Below are 14,327 nucleotides of genomic sequence, written 5' to 3'. Positions count from 1 at the left end.
CATCATCTAAGATTTATTTAAAAAAAATTCGTGACGTTTAAATTTTTTGATGTAGTGCTTTAGATTTTTATTTTCTGTGGGGAAGCCTGTTGAATCCTGATTGTGTTATTTGTGTTTTACGGCATTTTTGCTTGCTTGGTGGTCGTATGAGTAAATGTTGTTGTGAGTTAGTTCTTATTTCTTTGGTAATGACATTGATTTGGGCTACGTGATGTCTATTTGTGATGCAGCATCCTGTCACACTGCGTAATAGTGGTACATCCTTGATGGTTTCAGTCACCATGTATTAATGTCTCTGCAATTAGTGTATTGTAACTCTCATAGGTGTTAAGCCTCGTGTTAAATCACTTTATTCTACCCAATAAAGGTTACTGTCACTGAATATGGGGTGCTTACGTCGACTGACAATAGCCTATAGCCCTAGTGTCATGGTGAGGTTATTCGAAGGCGGTTTAATTGCGGGAGGACAGCACTGAAGTCCTAGGTGTAAAATACACGGCCCGCCACTGATGTATCTAGGCCTCATTAGGTGTAGCAGACCTTCATTATGGGACAGCTGGGAAGTGTGTTAAGAGCTGACCATTATCTTTTTGCATCTTCTCAAGTGTGGCTCAGAGCCGAGACTCGTTATGGCAGATGAGTCACTTGCGCCTATGGGCGCAAACGTTAAACTGCTGCGTTTGACCTGACCAGACAACCACAACACAACCAAACACGTTGTTGCATTTTAAAGGTCATGCAGCCTGCTCGTGCCCAAAGGAACAACACTGCTTTGTTCTCCCAGTCCCACACCAGGGCACAGCAACATAAGCTGAAACGCCTGTACCATTGGGACGGAGGTTACACTCAGGAGCTAAATGAGAAACTGAGCTGGAGCAAAAAGTGCCAGTTAGGGAATCTGCCATGGCAAGTCGGGAAGAGTAGCGAAGGTTTAAATAAATGCAAGCGAAGCGACTCTCCTGATCGCCCCTGTGCATTGGTTGCTATAAAGGGGCTGTGGCAAGGGGATTGTCACAAAGACGACGGAAATATTCGGGAAATTTTCCACCGACTCGCACCTAAGATCAGGGCTGCAAGTAGCACGTGGCTACACGAAGTCGTATTCGTGCAATACGTTTAAGTCGCTTCGATTGTCATCTCTTGTCCAACATTTTAACTTGAGCCTCTTGAGGCACAATTAATTCATGAATTAGTAAAACTTTTAATAAGCGCAATACCTCAAAGATTACGCTCAGTTTCTTAGTTTTTTTTGTAATATATATAGTTTAATGGGCTTGTCATTGATGATAATCATGTGTGGAATGATTCACTCCCCGCAGCGAGTCAATGAGTCACTGTGATTAAAGGTTGCGATTCAATTTAAGAATCGTTTATCTTTTTTTAACATTGCAGTGAACAGTGGTGACACTCGTGGCTGCAAAGGGCACGCGAACCCAATTACATACAACATATACACATTTGAACAAATCAATTCCTACACACATGACTCGATACATTAATCCATCACTCCATCCCTATCCTAGTAAAAACTGTAATATACGTTTGTGCGTATGATATATATCATGTGATATGTTTTGACAAAATATATAAACTCGAGATGTGTGTAATTTAAAATAACTTCAGCATATTTATTGTATGAGGACCACAATGCCTTGCTCTTATTTTTTTTGCCCAGGCTGCATTACATAGAGTACTGCCTACAAGGATGGTGAGGATAAATATGATTGTTCATTTATGTGTTCCTTTTACTGCAGATTTGCAAGTGTAGGCTTACATCAACCGCCTATATAAGTCACAGCGGAATATTTTGCCAGTTTTACTTTGATCTCAGAGGACAGACGCAACGCAGTTTTTTTGTTCTGAGCTGTACATTGAAAATGAATCCTGCACTTTTATACCGCATGCCAACTGTGCATGCATCCATTTCAAAATTGTTACAATTCCACGTTCAATGTATTTTGGAGAAAATGTTTAATTGCAAGGTAATTTAGATTTAAGGTTAAGTATATTTTTGTACTTCAATTTTGTTTTGTGGGTCAGGCATTAAAAGAACATAAATGTTTGTGGGTGTATCCAACTGGATTCCTTCATAGCATTATTTTTTTTTACCAGGGATTGTTATATATTGTACTCTTTGGTTCTTTCGGTAAAGTCACGTAGGTATAAAATAAATCACGACGTTACGGGCACAACACAAGCGTCATGATTTATTTTATTTTATACCTACGTGGTTTTACCGAAAGACCCAAAGAGTATGGATTCCTGCAGTCACGAAAGCTTCAAGTCAAGATTGTTATATAGTACTTAAATAGGCAACTTGAGTGGTAAGTGGAATTATAACACGTAGGCTTTCGCGACCAATATTAATCATAATAAACGTTTTTGGGTTGGCGTTATTTATAAATGTGTTGTAACCCTCCACCACCCGACACGGCCAATCAGTAAAAAAGTATCACGTTGACAAAATACAATTAGTTCACTACTTTAGCCCACCGGTGTGTTGAAGAGTGAATCCACAACAATTGTAAATGTTTTTTGTATTTTGTCAACGTGATACTTTTTTACTGATTGGCCGTGTCGGGTGGTGGAGGGTTACAACAAAAAGTACACCGGAATATCTGATGTCTGCTTGTGGATTTAATAACGCATCTCATGCAAATGTGAAGTTGGACTCGCATATATTACCGGGGGCAGCTGTTTAGGACTGTGGCTCTTGGAGTTTGTATGTTTTAGTCTGACAAGCGTGATGGTGTTACGGCGAGCGGTGACAGTTGTTCCTCTTAGTTGATGTCGAATAAGACTATGGTAGAATGCTTCATGAAAGCCTTTATGTTTATTAGAATGCCTTGAGGTTCAAAGTATGCCTTATTTCTTCGCCAATCATCTGAGCTCTCAAAACAATAACCCTTAGAGGATTGTTTTTGAAAAAAAAAACTGTATTGTGAGTAAAAAAATGAAATAATGCCTTTACTTTAAAAGACTGTTGGATATTTTATCCCTGATGGTGTGCTTTTTGTGGCTCATTAATCATAGCTTCTGACGCATAGAACACTTTTAAACTGCTTTGGCACTGGTGATAAGCAAATTAAAAACACGACATTATTCAAACTGATAGGTGTACATGGAAATTGCTTTTGGAATTGCCAATACATCATTGACGGGGAATGATGCTGGAATAGTTGTTTTGCTAAAATTGACGACACACGCCGTTGGTCAGAATGTTTCGTTTGGGCAACAGTATTTTTATTTTAAAGTTGTTAATTTCCCTGTGAACTCTAGAGAATACTACAGTCGGTTGTTTGTTCATTTTTTTTTTACAGATTGTGCCACGTAATTTTAGTTGTATTTGGATGTACGTGATTTTGATCAACTGGAATAGCATGAAGCCAGTTGAACAGAAAATGTTTTCAAATCAGCAAACTTGTACAATCCATGTGCGAAGACGCAAACTTTGAATATTAAAAGCTAAAGAGAAAAGTGCGTACGCTCTGGGGATTCACATTACATAACTTCATAGCGAATGGCATCACGCCATTTGCACTTTGAGCGGTAATGATACTACTAAGTGGATGTATGTTGAACTTATTTCGCACCGTACGGAGACAACCGTGCTAATCGTGCGGGTTTGCGAGGGGGTTATTTGACCATACTTCACCACGTTGAGTTGGTAAAGGCCAGGAGCACAGTACAGTACAATGGATATTTCTGCACTGCCCACTGTTGACAATATAGCAGCTGACAAACACCCCGCTGTACGAATTATTTGCTGATGCTGTTGCATTGGCAGTGGTGCAAAAGCAGACGCGAAAAAAAATCTCAATGTTCTTGACGAATGTGTTGAGTGTCATTTATTTATGAATGGTGGTCGACCATCCGAGAGTTATCCAGGCTCAAACGGCTTAGCTTCTAGGATCGGGCCCATTGTGGGTGATTTTGATATACGCATGAAACCTGGGAAGACCACATTGAGGCACCCACTCTATATAAAATAAAGAATCCTGGCTATGTTGCTTGCTGGTGTTTCAAGCTACATTTTCACCAACGCTATAATTAATCGTGAAGATATTTCCTTTTGATCAATAACGTGAGGAACGGTAATCTGTAGAATGCCGGACTGTATCTGGGGTGGATAATTCAACATAAAGCGGTCAGGTTGATTGATGATCCAGCACTCACCGATTCACCGCAGTCGTTTGCCCACAGGCGTTCATTCACCTCCTTATCATTTAAAAATTGCTACTACCATGGTTACTGTTCCCTTGAACTTAAATTATTGGGATTCTACTCCCATGTTGAGGACTCAATCTACCAGAATGTTCCGTCTCATCCACACCGTGTTCAGCCACCACACAATGCGGGTCAAAACACTGCGCTTCTCCCCTCTCACTGCTTGACTTTGAAATTCCCTCCCATCGTCTCTTTTTCTCAATTTCTTATAACCTTGTTCAACCCAGGATAACATATTCATGCTTATCTATTACAACTTTAATAGTGCTGTTTGTTTCTGGTCACTTGTAGTTTTTGCTCTTTGTACCTGTGGTCAGCAACTGTGATATATATGTAAAAATATACAGGCTCATCTATTTATAGGTACTCCACTAAAATAATTTGTAGGAATTATAAAAAAAACGTAATTTTATTTGAAAGCCTCCACACGTTTGGTGCCAACCTGAATACACTTAATAAATCTTTTATCGCTCACCTCTGTGAGATGTGGAGCCATCACTTTCCCATCATTCAATCACCTGTCGAGAGGAAAGTAAGAGGGTCATTACATCATTATACAGTGGGAAATCTATGAACGGATCGTCCTGAACAGAGTATGCACGTTAATAATTTCTCACAACCTTGCTCAATTCGAGAAATGTATTAACTCACACCCGTCGATTACAATCTTTAATTGCGCCATCGTTGACATGTTGGCTGCAATCTGTGACGGGTCATTTGTGTCTGTGCCGTTCCCCGCCGCCGCCGCTACCATGCAGATCACGACGCTCGTGAGCCACAAGGAGAAGTGGCACAAGTCGGAGCGGTCCGTGCGGGCGGTGCGGCGCGTGGGCCAGTCACTCTCCGTGGCCGTGGAGCGGTTCGTGGCGATTGGCGAGGCCATCGCCGAGGAGAACCCCGAGCTGCGGCCGGAAATGAGCCTGGCGTGCCGGGAGGCCCGAGCCGCAGGTGCACGCAGCTCCATGCTACCCCACCCGTTCCCCCCACCCCACCCTGCATCGCTGCCCCGGGGACACGGGACGTTTAACACAGCCGGACCCATCTGTCTCATCAGTCTAATCATCGTTATCCCAAAATATGTGTCCCAGTGCAGTATATTACGACTAAATCTGCACGGTTTAATACGTAGATCTTACCGTTATAATATACGACAACGCAGTACACGTTCCCACTTTTATCAAATTTAAACATCAATATACAGTATTGTATATTGTGTAACATACACTAATGTGCTTGATCATCATTTATATCATCAGCCATGATTTATTCACTGCTTCATGAAGGCCTCCCCCAAGCCGTCACCTTCTCTTATGGTCTTGCGATGCAATAATCCATCGCGTATCCTCATGCGAGCTGAGGATGCAGACTAACTACTATCACCATTGTGGAGTTTCCAATACACTCTTTTGTTTCATTACGCGTTGGTTATTCAATTAAAAAAATGCTTGGAAAATCGATATATGCAAAATACATATCCCTACTAATGAATGGGATAAAAGTGTTTACGTTAAAAAAAAGTATTTAAGGTGCAGTGAATGAGTTTTAAGTTTAAAGAGGCTGCATGTGACAGATTTCAACTAAACAGAGAAAATCAGGACACTGCTGCAAAAAACAAAGTGTAAATGACAGCACGCGACACCAGCAGTGCAGTTGGAGAATAATATACATAAAAAATGGTAACTCACTCAACTTATTTGCATGCATTTATATTCAAAATGTCTACTTTTTTATGAGAACCCAGTAGTAGTATATGTGCAAAGTGTTGAATGGGTCAGGTCAATCATTGATCCCTGGATGGTCAATTCCATTGTTTGATAGGCGCCAATAGCAGGTACTGCATTTTCCAGATTGTTCTGTCCTGTAACCCAGACACATGGGCTGATGCATAACTTATCCCCGTTAAAACTAGACTGATGCCAATTGAACATCACCCAGCTATGACATTCCATCCCACCATATTACTCCACAGCACGACATCACACCACACTGCTGCATCACACAACACACCATGCCATTACATGTCTCTCAAGGCTAAAGCCGTATTGAGTTGCACGTATTGGTACCATGATGTGCAGGGGAAGCTATAAACCGACTGACAGAGGCCTGCGCTACGGACGGCCCTGACTTGGAATCCCCCCGGCCGCCTGGCTCTGCAACGCCATTGTCTGCCCCGCTTCTGTCCGAGCGTGGCGTCCTGGCGCGCTCCGCTCGCCTTCTGCTCTCGTCGGTCACCAGAGTCCTCGTCCTTGCCGATCGCGTTGTCATCAAACAAATCGTCACCTCCAGGAGCAAGGTGCGCCATAGAGCGCACAGCGACGCACTCACAGTGATCATTCCTGAGCTGCTTTTCTTTGTCTCTACGCTGTTTACTCTCACGCTGAATTTAAGAAGTCAAACGCAATGTCAGTTATCTTTTATTATGTATACAGCCACCTCTAATGTACTGCCACTTTATTGATATTTTTGGAAGTCAAGTAAGCACAATGTTGGAATTGCATGACACTATCAAGAGCATGATAGAGTGTGAGCCATTAGGACCTTACTGACAAGCATTTTCCCCACCATTAAATCACAGTGGATCGTTTGATGATCCTCAGATAAAAGTAACTGCACTTGTGAATTATTTCAGACAATGTGTTGTCTAGGGTCATTTAATGACGTAAGCCCATGCCCTGTTAATGGGAATTTGGCTCGTGCTATTTTCCATGCCCTACATGTGGCTTTGGCTGTGTTCATAGATCATAATTAGAAGGTGCACTGATTTTTCTGCTCTGTATCTGTGTTATGCCTCTCACAGGTCCTGGCAAGCCTGGAGCGCTTGGAAAATGTGGGCAGCTTTCAGGAATTTGTTCAGGTGTTCAGCCAGTTTGGCAACGAGATGGTGGAGTTTGCTCACCTCACGGGTGATCGCCAGAACGTGAGTACTGTGCAGGGATATTATACTTTTTCAGAAATAAATGTTCAAATTCCCTTTTTATGACGGATAAAAAATTCGTACATTACCTATTAAATTATTCTTGTGTGGGCAAAAAACGAAAATGTGTTTCCCAGTTTGAATTTCATCAATCAATTGTTACTACCATGGTTAGTTAACAATTGAGTTGAAATATTTATTTTATAAGCAGTACAATGAGTCACAAGCATAGTGATATAGATCATAATAGCAATCACTGTAAACATACACTTACCTTCTTAATCAACTTGAAAGATACCTGGAGAAAAGGAGACTTTATTTTATGTGGTTAAGAAAAAACAACCAAGTGCAATAAAGATATTTTCAATACAAACGGTGGCATTTTGGAAATGTTTGTTGATGACTATTATTCATTCGAACACGACCTTGTTTTTTCTATAGCTCTTTGCACACGTGTCTAATATACTGTCATTGTGCAACTGGTCACATGAAGGTGTACGTAAACATCATTTACGAAGCGAATAAAACTTCCGTGCATTAAAAATTAGCGGAGGAGTAGTTCTCATCCGGCAACACCACACTAATCGTTAAGTCCATTGAAGAATATGAGTATAATGCCCTTTTAAATACAGTTAGTCTGATTAGTCTATTTGTGCATCTTCAGCAATTCAGAGGGTTTTTTCAAACAGATGGTACATTTATTAAAAGAGTGATGAAAACAATGTTATGGCTTCTATACCCAGTAAAAAAAAATCTAATTTTGTCTGGGCAGTTGGTCATCAATTCCCTCTTGATGCCTCATCCTCAGCATCGGAAAATGTGAAGTGTGCACAAAATAAATGTGAGGAGCACAGTGGAAGAGTCAGCTAAGCTTGGTGAGATCTCATCACTCAAACCTTTTTTAGGGCTGATTATTTATCCCTGAAAGATAATCCTTGATAAAGAGAAGCCTGTGGAAATTTAGATTTCTTTAAAACCTCTTGACTAAAAGGTAATTTTTCAAAATAAGAATTACATTATGGTGTCTACATCGGGAGAAAATGAATTGGTGCACATTATAAAGTTAGTGATTCTCGCATGATGGACCTGGCAAATGACGACACATGGAAGAGTAATGAAGAATCCATCATTATCATCATACCATTACAGTATTTACAGTTACTGCACCAGTACTTAAGATCAGGAATAAATTGGAGTTCAATTTACGTTTACGGACAACAAATGTGCTGCAGCAAGGCATTTTTCTCCAGTAATCCCTTGCAGCACTGAAGAATGAGAAATAATGTTGGTCCAATGGAAGCTGCTTCTGTGAAAACATCGACTACTTGCCAGTGTTTCTTCCGGGCGGAGGTGGGGTCTAATTCTCTTGCGATTGTACTGCAGGCTTATTGCAGGATACAGGTTGCTTCGGGTCAAAACATTTCAAATAAATTTCCTCCTGGGTTTTGTTGTTTTGTTTCCTTTCTCAGGGATACTCCCATGACCCAAGGTTTTTTTTCCAAAGCTGTATAAAACATCACATGTTTGTAACTATGTTTATCGTGTGTCTGTGTTGAGAGTGCGTACTTATCCGACTTTTGCTGGGGGTATTATTTTGAACTTGTGAAATATTTCTAAGTAACTTTTAATGAGCACCAGCATTTGTAAAAGCAAAGTCACGGTCTACTGTCTATTAATTTATATTGTTCGCAAATGTTTAATATTTGTCTTGTAAATCTTCCAAAGTCTTGCATTAAAAAAAATCTGAAATGTATATTAAAAACAATTACTCTTTTAATATTCTCATTATAAAATAATTTGTAGGCTAAAGCGGATTCTGATCTATAATGTTTAATGTAGCAAACTAAATTACGTCCGTAAAATATGATTTTGAAACACTGTTGGCGCACACTTGAAATTAGTCGTGCAGTCGTTGGTAGCTGGTGCCCTGCCAAAAAAGCTTACAGCCACTTCTGCGGTTCCATCTGGAAACCCTTTTATGAGCATACATCCGTTTCTAATAGCCCTGTGCCATGCATACGGTCTGTTTTACATTTATGGTCCTTGTTATTTTAACATCTTCAATTTGCTTATGGACCACTTAAAAATACTAACCATTCTGTCGTGGGTCTTATTCAAGGCTCGCTAAATGTTAAAAATGTTTTATCGGAACAATAAATAGCCCGGATTAGCTAATGAAAGGCAGTTGTGGCATTTATATGGCTTTAGCTTTATGTTATGGGTATACGGTTGTGTCGCACACGTGTGGAAGGTTTCATGGAGCAGTAGTTGCAATTGCTCATTAATGAGGATCTAAATTTTGATTTAAAGCTTTCGTGACTGCAGTAATTCATATTCTTAGCTCTTTCGGTAAAGTCACGTTGAAGGGAAACAATAAAATAATAAAATATATATAAAACAATAACATTTCTCACGACGTTTCGACCATAACACAAACGGTCGTCATCAGGTGTGTCAGTTTGCATTAAATTATTTATTTTTAAACGGTGTATTTATTTACTTATAAAAAAACGTCAGCGCCACGCGCAGCGATTTGGCAGTTTATTTTGAAGGACTAGTCCATCTATGTTCTGAAAAGAGGAGGGGGGAGACGAAAAATTAATGTATGCTGTCTGAAAGCCACTGTAAGCGTGAACAATCAATTAAAACCTGAAATGGTTAATCAAATCTATCCAATGATTGCTAAGCCAGAATCCATCTTCTCGGTTGAAATTGTCTCTGTGCTTGTATATGTGGATAGCCTCATGAACGAATCTCTCATGGTAGCCAGATGGCTTACAAAGAACCTCTGTCTTGGAAAAGTCAATGTCATGTGAGCCTACTGAATTATAACAATGATCTGCCATGGCCGAGGTGTTGGTCCTACCGTGTTTAAGGTCTGCTTTGTGTTCACGAATGCAGTCCGAGACATGGCGTTTGGTTTCTCCAATGTAACTACTACCACAGAGGCAACTTAGTTTGTAGACACCAGGGTACTGTATGTCCGGAATCACATCTTTTACAGATGGAACCAGATCATGGATTTTATGTAATGTGTTGAAACGGACCTGGATCTTGTGTTTATTCAAGATTTTGGAGATCTTTTTTGTGATCCCCGCAATGTAGGGTAAAGTGATGGTTTTGAAAGGCTCCTCAAGAGGGTCCTTCTTCATGGTTTGAGTGATAGCTTTGCGGATTGTATAGTCGGAGTAACCATTAGCCTTAAGAGCTTGGTGTACGTGCTTGAGTTCACTACCTATGTGTTCCTGGTCGGATATGCATTGGGCTCTATGGTACAGAGTCTTGATGAGAGAATTCTTCTGTGATGGATGGTGGTGGGAATCCGGTTTCAGATAAGCATCCGTATGGGTAGCTTTCCTGTAGACAGAGTGGCTCATTGAACCATCAGGTCTCTTTTTTATTAGGACATCCAAAAAAGGTAGCTTGCCATCTTTTTCGACTTCCATGGTAAATCTGATGGCTGGGTGTATGGAATTGATGTGGTCGAAGACTTGGTCTAGAGCAGGCCGGCCATGTGTCCAGATGACAAAAGTGTCATCCACGTACCTCTTCCATATTGTTGGGCCCAGAGGTACGTGGATGACACTTTTGTCATCTGGCCACATGGCCGGCCTGCTCTAGACCAATTCTTCGACCACATCAATTCCATACACCCAGCCATCAGATTTACCATGGAAGTCGAAAAAGATGGCAAGCTACCTTTTTGGATGTCCTAATAAAAAAGAGACCTGATGGTTCAATGAGCCACTCTGTCTACAGGAAAGCTACCCATACGGATGCTTATCTGAAACCGGATTCCCACCACCATCCATCACAGAAGAATTATCTCATCAAGACTCTGTACCATAGAGCCCAATGCATATCCGACCAGGAACACATAGGCAGTGAACTCAAACACGTACACCAAGCTCTTAAGGCTAATGGTTACTCCGACTATACAATCCGCAAAGCTATCACTCAAACCATGAAGAAGGACCCTCTTGAGGAGCCTTTCAAAACCATCACTTTACCCTACATTGCGGGGATCACAAAAAAGATCTCCAAAATCTTGAATAAACACAAGATCCAGGTCCGTTTCAACACATTACATAAAATCCGTGATCTGGTTCCATCTGTAAAAGATGTGATTCCGGACATACAGTACCCTGGTGTCTACAAACTAAGTTGCCTCTGTGGTAGTAGTTACATTGGAGAAACCAAACGCCATGTCTCGGACTGCATTCGTGAACACAAAGCAGACCTTAAACACGGTAGGACCAACACCTCGGCCGTGGCAGATCATTGTTATAATTCAGTAGGCTCACATGACATTGGCTTTTCCAAGACAGAGGTTCTTTGTAAGCCATCTGGCTACCATGAGAGATTCGTTCATGAGGCTATCCACATATACAAGCACAGAGACAATTTCAACCGAGAAGATGGATTCTGGCTTAGCAATCATTGGATAGATTTGATTAACCATTTCAGGTTTTAATTGATTGTTCACGCTTACAGTGGCTTTCAGACAGCATACATTAATTTTTCGTCTCCCCCCTCCTCTTTTCAGAACATAGATGGACTAGTCCTTCCAAATAAACTGGCAAATCGCTGCGCGTGGCGCTGACGTTTTTTTATAAATAAATAAGTACACCGTTTAAAAATAATTAAAATAATGCAAACCGACACACCTGATGACGACCGTTTGTGTTATGGTCGAAACGTCGTGAGAATTTTTATTGTTTTATATATTTTTTTATTATTTCATTGTTTCCCTTCAACGTGACTTTACCGAAAGAGCTAAGACTATATAATGAGGATCTCTTCTCAAAAGGTGGTGTCCATGCAGTCCAATCTGCAGCAAGCGATGTTAACTTATTATCAAGCCATGTGGTGCCCAAATACTCCAGACTGTTGGATGGTTCAAATTTAATAACTCAGCTATTGAAAGGCGTACCTCATGCTGTGTAAGTCAATGTCATTCTCCTGGATATGCATTGAAGAGTCGTGTCAGTTTGCATTGAGATGGAGGCAGTAATTCTAGGCGAGATTACGTATGATTGTGTTTTGGAAAGCAATTTAAATTAATATTTATCGAAAATAAATTCTACCTTTTTTTTTACAGCAGACAGACAAAAAGCCTACCAAAATAACTGTAATTTATTGCAGTTTGGATTAAGTAATGGGGGTTATTGGTAATAATTTTGGTAAATAATTAACTAAGCATATTAAATTTTGATTTAAAGATTTCGTGACTGCAGGGATTCATTATTGGTTCTTTCGGTAAAGTCACGTAGAAGGGAAACAATTAAATAATAAAAATATAAAACAATTAAATTCCGTTTTATATTTTTATTATTTTATTGTTTCCCTTCTACGTGACTTTACCGAAAGAACCAAGAATAAGCATATTAATGCAAGTAGAATTCATGCACACATATAAGTGCCTCAGATGGACTTTGTGTGATCTTTCAATATATTCACATATAACGGTGTATATACTTATGCAAATGTAACATTTTAGAAACTTTCTCTTACAAATCTTACAGAGCACATCATTCACAAAATAGGTATAATTATGGCCACGTTTTGGCAAACAACAAGAACACTTTGGCTTTGTGGCTCAAGCCAAATATGATTTTGGTCAACGATGAGTCGATGACCTCTGCTGGACTTATGTCTAGACATAATAGTCTTCTGTTATTGGCCATATAAGTGTAACAAGTAAAGCATTATGGTTTGAAAAAAAAGGTTTTCTTAGTGGAAAGCAATGCTAATTTGGTCTCATTTAATAATATGATATGCTAGAAACACCTTACAACGGACTACCTAAAGCACAGGATATTTTCTCAAAATGTTTATTTGATTGCCATTGATTTGCCTGTAATTTATCCATCTTAATACCAAACCATGCAGGCCTTCATACATTTGGATCCCGCCTTTTGCACTTGGTTCTATGACATCTTTCAATATAATTGAATGCTTTGAGGTTTTAAATCCTCTGTATCTTGCATTCAGTTTTTTTAATATATGATCTTTATGGCGGAACCCCGGGCTACCAAATAATACAAAATAGCCGAGGCAATTAAATATTTTATTTCTGGGACACTATTTTTTCCAGGGGTGTACTCAACTCCGCGACTTGAGTACTAATCAATCCTAAATCAGTGCTACTCCGCGATGTCGAAACCCAGCGAGGACGATTGCGCTGAAACCCTGAACGCTCGTACGCACCGTAGCGGTGCATCGTGTACAGCTCGTCGAGATGAGTCGATTGCCGCATCGCCGACTATCAACAGACTAAAAATGACTGCATCACGGAGACATTATGCGAGAGCCGGGGTACTATGGTACCCCGGGGTACTGCCATAAGGTTCATATGTTTAGAATCGTACATTTATCCCTTGCAGCCACTTTACATTCTGTAGTAGCACCTGTCAAAGTATCTTTTTAATGTTTACACACGTCTGACACCGCCATCCCCTCAGCATTGCAGGACCGAGGCCTGGAACTCCAAAGCAACATACTTTTCTTTAACTGAATGAAAACATCTGTGAATAATTTTTACTTACAAACTATGACATGCAGCTCATCGTTGTGATCCGCCATCGTCAATCCACTGCTGCCCGTCACCATCACTCACAGTCCCGTGATGCCATAATCCATCTCATGCCTGCCTCATGGAACCACCTGCAGAGTGGTAGAGTGGTGGTCCTCTCGAGTTGGCTCCCTCCTTTGGCTCCCATTCGACGCTAGTCATGTACGTCAGTCATCATTCCTTTTAGCCAGGACGTGTCCTTCCCAAGCCCATTTACTTTTCTCAACAGCCAATTTTATAATAATTTAAATGTATCAAACGTCCTTCAACAATCGTTCCCAGGCTGTGATTTGGGTGTAATTTTAAGCATGCATTTCTTCGTGCAATTTTTTGCATTTGTTCAATCACCTTTCTCAGTGTCCCATTTGCCCCTGTTTATGCCATCGGGGGTAATATCCAAAACAAACATTAATTCTTCAGCCACGTAATGTGGGGTTTCATGATCAAATTCAGTTTTTAAAAAGCACTGCATCCTTCTATCGTTTGCCATCTTTATTAATTACCTTAGATACGCATTTTCCGTTGCGTTTTCAAGTTATGTCCAACAATTGTTTTTTTATTGCTTAGCAACCTCGGCGTGTGCCTGACTTTTGCTTTGGAGGTTTCAATAGA

The 14,327-nt window shown here is 40.4% G+C and overlaps 1 protein-coding gene across 2 annotated transcripts in view; it reads left to right on the top strand.

Annotated features, from left to right (window-relative positions):
- The window catches only part of CTNNAL1 (catenin alpha like 1), a 111,736-nt gene that overhangs the window by 41,941 nt on the left and 55,468 nt on the right, over positions 1–14,327 (top strand). For both annotated transcript variants that reach the window (XM_032946074.2, XM_032946075.2), the window contains exons 2-4: positions 4,986–5,175; positions 6,303–6,520; positions 7,025–7,144. In XM_032946074.2, coding sequence (XP_032801965.1) covers positions 4,986–5,175; positions 6,303–6,520; positions 7,025–7,144 — 528 coding nt within the window. The remainder of the gene's footprint in view (positions 1–4,985; positions 5,176–6,302; positions 6,521–7,024; positions 7,145–14,327) is intronic.

This window comes from Petromyzon marinus, chromosome 4, assembly GCF_048934315.1.
Source record: "Petromyzon marinus isolate PM22_M1 ecotype Great Lakes invasive population chromosome 4, UKy_Petmar_22M1.pri1.0, whole genome shotgun sequence".
Lineage (NCBI taxonomy): Eukaryota > Metazoa > Chordata > Hyperoartia > Petromyzontiformes > Petromyzontidae > Petromyzon > Petromyzon marinus.
The sequence above is the reverse complement of the archived record's forward strand: the minus strand, read 5'-3'. Positions and strand labels throughout refer to the sequence as shown.